Here is an 8,921-nt window from a genome sequence, read left to right on the forward strand (position 1 = left end):
TGTGACCTAAGCGTTACACAGAAGTCTCCTGTTCATCAGCGTTAAAGCAGTGCTGTGCTCGTGCTCGATTAGCAGATGYGACCTGTGCAATGGAAGCAGGTAAGAGAAGGGGGTGGATGGCGGCTTACTGATGCCTGATTAGTTCAGTCCAGCACTGCACACACAGTCCTCTGCCTCCTCAATCTGAGGAACAAAAAAACCATCAGCAACATCCAAGCCTTGTACGKAGATGATTTACTGCTGTTGTAGAAGCAAAGTAAAAAATGTTCATCTGCTGGGAGCATTTTCAGTTTAATTATTTGGCAGCAGAATAAGGAGTTTGTTGTCCCTAATTACGTGGCAGGCAGTAGGTATAGGTATAGCTGCTGAGTAGTATTTTTAGTGGAAGCTGTTATTTTTGCAGTAAGTCATATTGACTTTAAATACTGAATAAAACATTCTTTTGGGATGTTAAAGTAATTTATGCATTAAAGTGCATCCAAGTGTTCTATGAAAGGTAATTTACTTATGACAGTCTCCAACCRCTTTGTACATGTTCTCTATGTGACCGTGAGAAAAACTGTTGCCTCCAATAAATTTGTATCTTCATAGATTGTACCATTGAAGGTCAATTGTCAGGACCCTAATTTACTRGTGATAGTCACTAAAACCACTTTTCTGCAGTATGGCAGCAATTGAATCATGTAACAACTGTAAAAGTTTGGGCAGACTTTATATAGTATTTACCCAGCAGAGATTTTTGGCATACCAAGAAGTGGGACGTGTTCCTTATGTAAAATTAGGCCAAGAAAGCCAGATATTTAAATACAGGTTAAAGTTCAGATTTTTGTGTCAAGTAAGATCTGGCTGATATAAAATACTAAATGCAGGAAGGACTGCTAGATTTATACCATATGTGCCATTTCTAATAATTCAGTAAGTCTGGTTTTTAAGCTAATGTTGAAMGATATTAAGTAGTTTTAATGATTTTAAATACCATGTGGCTTTATCACATCCAAACAGTGTCCCTGGGCTATTACTAACATGTTTCAGCAAAGTAGGCTAAAGGCCCACAGTAGAATTAACACCTTAGATTTTAAAAAGTGGGAAAAAAAAATGCCTAAGCTGCAGTACAGTTTTATGAACTTAATATCTTACTGCCTTCCCCACCAGTGAGATGAGCTGCATCAAAGAGCAGAAGGTTTGGGGGCAAAAAAGCCACTGTCTTTTTGCAGTTGAAAGGTTTATTCAGATACATAAGTGCCAACTGACAATGCCAAGAGTCACTTCCTAGGAGCTCCGCCAGCCCAGCTGTGTTTACTTCCAGTTGCTTTTTACAAGCTAAAGCATGATTTGAGAAACTGCTGGAGAATCCATTTCATTCCTGCCCTCGTGTGATATGCRGTGAAGATGATCAGAAAGAGTCTATTCCTGCGTCTGGTTCCAGTTCTGGGAGAAGCACTTTCTTGAGAATTTCTGAGTAGTAAGGTCCAAACACCTGCCTGTTGTGGTGAATCACACTTCCAAACCTGCGCCCAACTTCCAGCAATTCTTCTTGAATGGCATCAAGGCCCCTTGGGAGGTCCTTGAGAGAACTCTGCCCGTTGGGGGAAATAAAAAGGCTGAGGAATGAATGAATCCGCTGTTCTGTAGGGAGTAAGAGCACGAAAACAAAAATCAACCTCGGCATAGAACGCTACCTTTGAGAGACAAAGGGGTCCTCGTGCAGTCAAGAGCAGATGTGTGGACAGCCTCATTGTCACMGGATGTTGTGGACAGTAACCCTATGTATTGGAAGTATTTGGAGGTTTCTTTTCAAAATACTAAATAGATTTAACAGCATCCAGCACAGGAACCAAGGTGAAACTATGGGATGCTGGGAGRGTACCTGAGCGAAGTATCGTGTATGTTTGCCTTGGGTAGCTGCTTATAACAAGGGCTAGAGATTGGACAGTGGGCTGAAGGATTTCAGGTTTTATGGCTATAGGGCCATTCTTACRTTAAAGTGGAGCAGTTCAGCAATATGGATTTTTTGCCAATTCTGAAGAGTTTTGCTACTGCACTGAAGCGTCAGGCATCATATAAGCATAATGGGATATGGAATTTCAAAGCCTCAGATTTATTTAGCCTGCCACARCAGCATTTTAAAATTGGAAGTGTTCAGGAAGCCTTTCTGAGGAACATGTAGCTGAGACAGAGCAATATTTCAAGCAGCTGGGTAGCTGAATTTCAACTATATGTGAAAATGCTGACAGTGACCCACAGTGCASACAAGACGTGTGATTCTTGGATGTAGAGGGGGGAAGACTGCCTAGACCCATAGCTTCTTTCTAATTCCACACCATCAGAGTCGTTGGCATCATACACTGCACAGCCTGCCATGTATCAGGGCTTGGTTTAGGCTGTTAGTTCAGCCTTCCGAATTAACAAAATAACCTGCTCTGATATGGAGAGAATAGACCCAAATAAGTAATGTGATTGAGTCTACACTGGCTGGGAAGGACACTTAACTTAATGAAACATTGGGCAGGAAGAGCCTCACCCTATTTTCGTAACTGATAAAGTCTTCTGTGTGGAAATAATCTTTCCAGAAGCATACTAGCTGCCCTGTGGCACAGCAATCTACATGGAGTTAGCGTCCAGAGTACTAATAAAAGGTCAAAATAATCAGCTCTTATCCAAACCGTTTGAGTAAGTATTTTGATGGAGCAGCATTGTAGGGCAGCTGGTTAGCTGAATACCAGGCAGTGTGCTCCCTGGGGATAAACATTATTTAAAGTTCTTAGCATGGTACTTTACTAGACCCAGTGATTAATCTCTCAGTCTACATCCTAGCCTGAAGATTGCAACACTGCCTCATAACCAGCCTTGCACTTGGGTCTGTTTAGCTTTTAGCATGGATGGGAGGATTTAAGAGCAATTACTGTTTGGGAGCCTTTGGAGGAGGAATAGGAAAATCTAGGCAGTTTCTGAACATAGTTTCATTCCTTGACTGTGTAGAGGCCAGGGACTGAAGTCAGCTCTCACCCTTAGCAATAGTGCTGCTCACCACAGGGAGTCAGCTACACGAGTACCTGTCCTGCCTGCTCCAGGGTCGTTAGGCTAAACCTAAGTTATGGCCTGAGAGTGCAAATACTCAGCTCCTTCAAGGAAAATCCAGCTGAGTTAGACATAGGCTCCAGGACTCACCAATGACATTCCGCACTGCGTTGTCCTTGTCTGCGATGCTTCTTATCTGGCCTTTCAGGGAAGCACATTTGTCTTTGGTAAAAGCAGGGTAACCCAGCTGTGAAAGAGTCCTGCTGACTTCCTGGAGCACTTGATTGCCGATGTCTTGTAAAGCTTCTTCATACCTAAATCATGCAAAGGTATACGCACTCCGGCCACTACTCAGATTTGTTGGGGAAAGGGTCTTGCAGGCACAGAGCAAGTAGGGAAGTCTCTCCATAAGTGTTTTGATGGGAGTGTCATCACAGCCAGGAAGCACAGGACAATCAGTGTTCAGCCACAGCTCTGGTGCCTACTGCAAGTGAACTAAGCTTCCCTTCCCCTGCTCTTACGGAAGCAGGAAGCTGCCCAGGGGCTGACTCCTGTGAAACAGTAATCAGCACCACTAATTTCCCCTTCAACCAAGAAGGGACTAGTGCTAGAATTTTAGCTCCCAGCTAAAAATGCTGGCTGACTTCCCCTACTCCTTGCAGTAGACCTGGCTGCTATTTGGATCTTGGATCCTCTTCCACTCCCAGGGGAGGATTCCTGCTGCTCATCCCACAACCAACCAGTGCCTGCATACTCACTCTTCTCCTGCTGAAAAAGAAAACTTAAAGTAACCCACCTGGTACAAGAGAGCCCTTCCAAGAGGACCTTTGTTACCCGTTTCAGCCTAGCTACAAACCCAGGTGAGCCAAATAAGGTGCTTCCACACATGCTACTGGTCACCAGCAGGACTGCAGCTATGATGGTAAGCCGATTCACCTGCGATTGTACTTCCTGCAGTCGGCCTTGATCCATAAACAGTGTCTGTGAACAGAAACCAAATCAGCCTGTGGGTGTACACACAGCAGCTGTAATAACAGCAGTTCCCAAGCCATGGAGCAGGATTATAACATCCCCATGAAGCTGAGTGGGAGGAGACCACCTGGCAGCAGGGAAGTTTAGTTTTGTAAAAAGTCCCAAGTTGTTTCACATAAAATCAGCATAAAATCATGCTGTAGAGAGGACAAAGGCTCTGGACAGCTCTTTCTACAGAAGATAGAGAACCTGCAGACTTACTCATTTTGCATCTCTTTATGACTTTGTTGTAAAGATATTCAAACATTTCTCCTACCTCAGGATATTCCTTTTGTCCAGGCTCCCAGCAAAGCAGATTCATGTATCCTCGGTTTAGCACAGATGCGGGACTTGGCACAGCTGTGCTACTGCTGACTGCTCCCTGTGAGACAGGTGAGCTGTTGACTGCAGGGTGGGGTGGAAGCTGTGAGGAGGACGCAGACACTTCTGCTGCTGCTTTGCGTAGCCACTCTGTTGTGTGATCCAGGCTATCTGTAACAGGATAACAAAAAAGGATGTTTGAAAGTATAATCAGACTGCTCAAGCTAACTTGGTAAGAAGTGACTGTGCTACACTACAGGCTACAGGGAATGTGTGTTTGTGAGGCCAAGGCATCACACTGGCTCCTAGAGTGGTGGGGAGTAGCTTGTAAGATCACTGAAGTATATTATAAATGTGTAGCTGCCAAGGCACAGGGTTGGGCTAGTGGAATCAGCCTCTGGAGAACTTTATATTGAATAAAAGATTTCAGTCTCCAAAAGGCACCTTTAATGAAGTCCTATGAGAGAGAAAGGCAGCCAGAGAGAAATATTCCAGAGCCTAGTGAAGAAGAGATGTCTACATCAAATGCAGACCTTCCTCTTTAAATATGTCTGCTAATAACATTTTGCTCGTTCCTCTGAGAATCTCAAAACCCTTTAAACTTATGAGATCTTACAGCTCCTTGGGGGATGGCTATTAGCTCTGCCTTATGCAGGGAGAAACTGAAGCACATTAATTTCTTTTCTGCAAGGTATGTTAGTGAAGAGGCTGAGAAAGTGACCCCGGAGCCCTTTAGCTTTCTGAGGCAATTCTCTCATCTATTATTACAAATAAGCACGTGGTGAAAGCATCAACTCTGGAATACTCAACTCCCTTTCCAGCACATTTAACAGCTCCTGAAAGAATACACAATGTTGAACCAGCAACTTCTCCTCTTGCTTCCCTGCAGACTTACTAGGCAGCTTATCTAAAAGCTCCTGGAATTTCTTCCGTTCGTACTGGACGGAGTGGTCCTGCAAGTGGGGGCGGAGGCTCTGGATGGTAAAATTCAACATATCCATTTTCATGAGGTCCAACACCCGGAAAATCTCCCTGGGATGAGACACAATGAATTGAATCCTGTAGTAAATACCATGACTAGGGTCATTTTAGAATGCTGAGAAAGGGGAATTCAGATTTTATTCTGTCTTCTGACAAAAGGCTGTTCAGTCTAATTGGAGTGTCTGGTCCCTAAAAATTACTAGAATATCAGATTCATTTCACTAAGGACTCTTCTACTGTTTAAAGAGCAGCTAGACAACAGGAATGTCTATGCTGAAACTCAATTTCAATAATGACGAGTTTGAAGCCTAGAGTACATAAAAGGGGGCTCTCCAGGCCAGGGCAGAGTCTTCTCTAGGCACAATGTATTATTGTTGAAGGTTATGCTCGTTTACGTAGAAAAGTCACAGTCAGCATCACCCACCTAAGAAGCTGAACTGGATCTGTCAGGCTTCGCAATCTTTGTACTTCCTCATCTCGAACAGGCGCACACAGCATTGCCATTGTGCCAAGGATGTACATGGTGAGACTGTGGATATCCAGAGCCCCATGTTCAGCCTCCTGTCTAATCAACTCTATGTCCAGGGCTTCTTCAATTTGGTTTCGCAGTCGGTTGTGCCGTGGCAACAGCAGTGATAGTAGAGYCTGCCGAAAGAGAAGCAGCCAGGATTTGTTCAAGGAACTCCGGTTTTTTAGAGTTGCTCAACAGGAATTAAGGTTGGCCTAGCTGTACAGAGAGTAAGATAACTACTGAGTACATAAATTTGGGGGCATGCAACAGCTTTAAGTGAGTGCTTGTCTTTAATGACTCATTTCAGGATGTCTGGCTACTGTTTCACATATTGCAAAACCTCTTTTACTGTCATGCAGGAAAGGAGGGAACTGTCTGGAGTCCAAAGGGGAAAGTGTGGACGGGAAAAACCAAACTATAYGCAACTTCATGCTCCGCTAGGAACATGTATGTCTCTTAGTTCTAAACATTTTCTTGTTTGCTATTTTGTATGCTCCTCATATACCCAAAAGAGGTGTCTTATATAGAGAACGGTAGTTTTTATGTTTGACAGACACCATGCCTGGAAAGGTTACCATAAATGACAGTTTAAATGAAGGCTTTCCATCATTTTGGAGAGCATGTGTTTGAAGGACCTTGGGGAAGAGAATGAGTTTCCTTCTCAGAAAGATTTTAGAAGGTACGGTTGTGTAACTGCCTATTTTCTCATCGCTCTTAACATCCAAGTATTCCCTTGTGAACATGTGTAAGAGGTGAAGTGATAACTGACAGTAAGGCAGTAATCTTTCCTGTGTCAGGGACAGCTCACCTCTTTTATCTCCTGCAGCAGTTGGATTGCCTGAGTGTAGTCTGGGGGACTAGCAGAGAGCTGTTCCTTCAGGCTGTCCCAGAAGGCTTTGTGCAACGTCTCCTTTACTCTGTTTTCCAGGCTAAGAAGGAAGAGAGGAAGGGAGGTGTTTTCTATTAACAACAGATGTATACAGACTCTCAATTTGATGGAATCATTCCTATCAGCTTTAATTGTAGTTCAGGCCTTTGGACGTTTTCTTCTCTTAATCTTTACTCCCAACTATAGGCAATGCACATTATATTTCTCTACCTCACAAAATTCTCTATTAACCTAAATTCCCCTTCTTCTAAAGTGGAACTCCTTTCTGTCAACGCTGTTCATAAAATATGCTTAGCCTGTCTTGACTGTGGAGTCAAAAGATCATAGCATTTTTCAAGGAAACTTGCAAAGCAGGGACTCCCAAGTCCCTCTTAGATGATCAACAGAAGTTGATCTAGTGCTGAAGGAGTGAAATATCAGGTCACTTAAAGAGATTTTTACCTAAAATGCAGACACCTAAGAAGGGATCTTTGCTGAAAATTCTGCTTGGTTCATATCTTAAAGTCACAGCTTATATGTCTATAGTTTCTAGATCTTTCAGATCTAGAGTCATACCTCACACTCATCGTATTTGAAACTTAGTAAATCATGAAGCAATTAATAAATAAAAACAGGCCCCCATATACTTTCTTTCAGGACTATCTTATTTTCTTCTCACTTCCTCAGTCAGACCCAAACCCATCTCCTTTCTGCATTCCAATGTGTCACATTCTGTAGTGTGACAGAAAGAACATGTATACCTGTTTGGGGCAAAGTTGACCGCTTGCAGTTTGAAGTCACGGTTGAGTACAATTTCATGTGCAATGGTCAGTTTGGAAATCTCATGAGCTGTTTCTAGTAGTTCATTCATGGAGAGAATTTGTGGAGGGCTGGCTGCAAAAGCATAATAGCAATGAGTAAGTYTGTAAACACAGTCTAAGGTTCCACATTTCCTTTGAAGTGATTTTGAGGATTTTACATATTGAAAAATGAGGGAAAAAGTCTGAGAGAAGAGGCTTTAAGAATAGAGAAAGAGAAGAAAAAAAAAACATTTAAATCAGCGATCAGATACYGAGCTGATTTGGTTCCCTCTCCATTCATATTTTGGTCCCATTTTGTTACCTTTGTTACCCTTGTGCATCCTGTCGTTGTACTATGCCCCTTATTCTGCAACCTGATCCCAGTGAGCAGATCGTTAYACCTGAGTCCAATCTCAGTGAAATYAAGGGGACTCCTACTCTTGTCAGCTACTGCTGGACTACAGCTTAAAAGTATAAAGTGCTTCAATATGCAGAATACCTAGCACATGTCTGAGTYGCTAGCTCAAGAGTTCCCAAAGCACTTGAATCTTCTAGAGTACTAGAAATCAAGAATAATTAAAGAAGCCAGTTAAAGCAGTCTTAGAAAGCTAACAAAACAGGGAGGAGTTGCAGAACTTGTAAGAATACTGTGTCGCAGTTCCTAAAGTGGGAACATCTTAAAACCAACTCGAATGGGTTTATTCAAATAGCAGACTCTGATCCCCCTCTGAGCAGCAAGCAGACTCTTCACAAGTTCTSTCAGGGTCGTACAAATGTGATATTTCTTGTGTTCCTGCAAAATACCCCGTATTTCCTCCTAAGAGCCTGAGCGTTATTGGAAAAGAGCTACAGTGCCCCATCACCACACACAGAAGCACAAGCAATATTCCCTGCCCAGCCTGCGTTGCTGAATTTGTAGCTATGTTAAATAACATGTAGTAATTACCACACGGGGCATGTGACTACATGTATCTATAGGTAAGATGACATGTCCCTAAACAGACGGCTGTAAAGCAAAGCAGCCAAGCCTGGGATAAAGGCAGGTGTTCGTTACACAAAAACAGGCCACAGCTCTCTCCGGTGCAATTCCGCGAGCGGCCACGTCCGCGTGTSGTTCAGCTTTGGCTGGATCACTAATTTGACTGGGAAAACAGGAGCGGGGACTTGCTTTTAAGAGAGAGTCTCTCTGCAGCGGTGCTAAGCAACAGCGCTTCTCCGCTCCCTGCGCGGGCGGGACGCGCTGCCCCCGCCGCTGGCCTTCAGCGCCCGCGCACCTGCCCGCGGCGCGCACCTTGCCTCCGCGTTCACGCAGTAGCGCTGACACCTAGTGACSGCGGGGAGAAGCTCCCAAGCCGGCCTGGATCGCTGCGCCCTTTCCCGGCGGCCTCCTTCGAGCAGCCCCCCCCGCCGG

The 8,921-nt window shown here is 43.9% G+C and overlaps 1 protein-coding gene across 1 annotated transcript; it reads right to left on the reverse strand.

The window, feature by feature from the left end:
- Positions 1-1,205: 1,205 nt before the first annotated feature.
- Positions 1,206-7,623, reverse strand: TCP11 (t-complex 11). The gene is made up of 8 exons (XM_085302224.1): positions 7,472-7,623; positions 6,651-6,771; positions 5,756-5,976; positions 5,246-5,382; positions 4,307-4,521; positions 3,815-3,999; positions 3,169-3,332; positions 1,206-1,626 (listed from the first exon to the last, which is right to left on the reverse strand). Exons 1-8 carry the CDS (start codon positions 7,579-7,581, stop codon positions 1,394-1,396), a joined length of 1,386 nt encoding a protein of 461 aa, XP_085158350.1. The 5' UTR covers positions 7,582-7,623; the 3' UTR covers positions 1,206-1,393.
- Between the last annotated feature and the right edge of the window lie 1,298 nt (positions 7,624-8,921).

The sequence above is a fragment of the Rhea americana genome, unplaced genomic scaffold (assembly GCF_003343005.1).
Source record: "Rhea americana isolate MKP2758 unplaced genomic scaffold, rheAme1 scaffold_189, whole genome shotgun sequence".
In the NCBI taxonomy this organism is placed as follows: Eukaryota; Metazoa; Chordata; class Aves; order Rheiformes; family Rheidae; genus Rhea; species Rhea americana.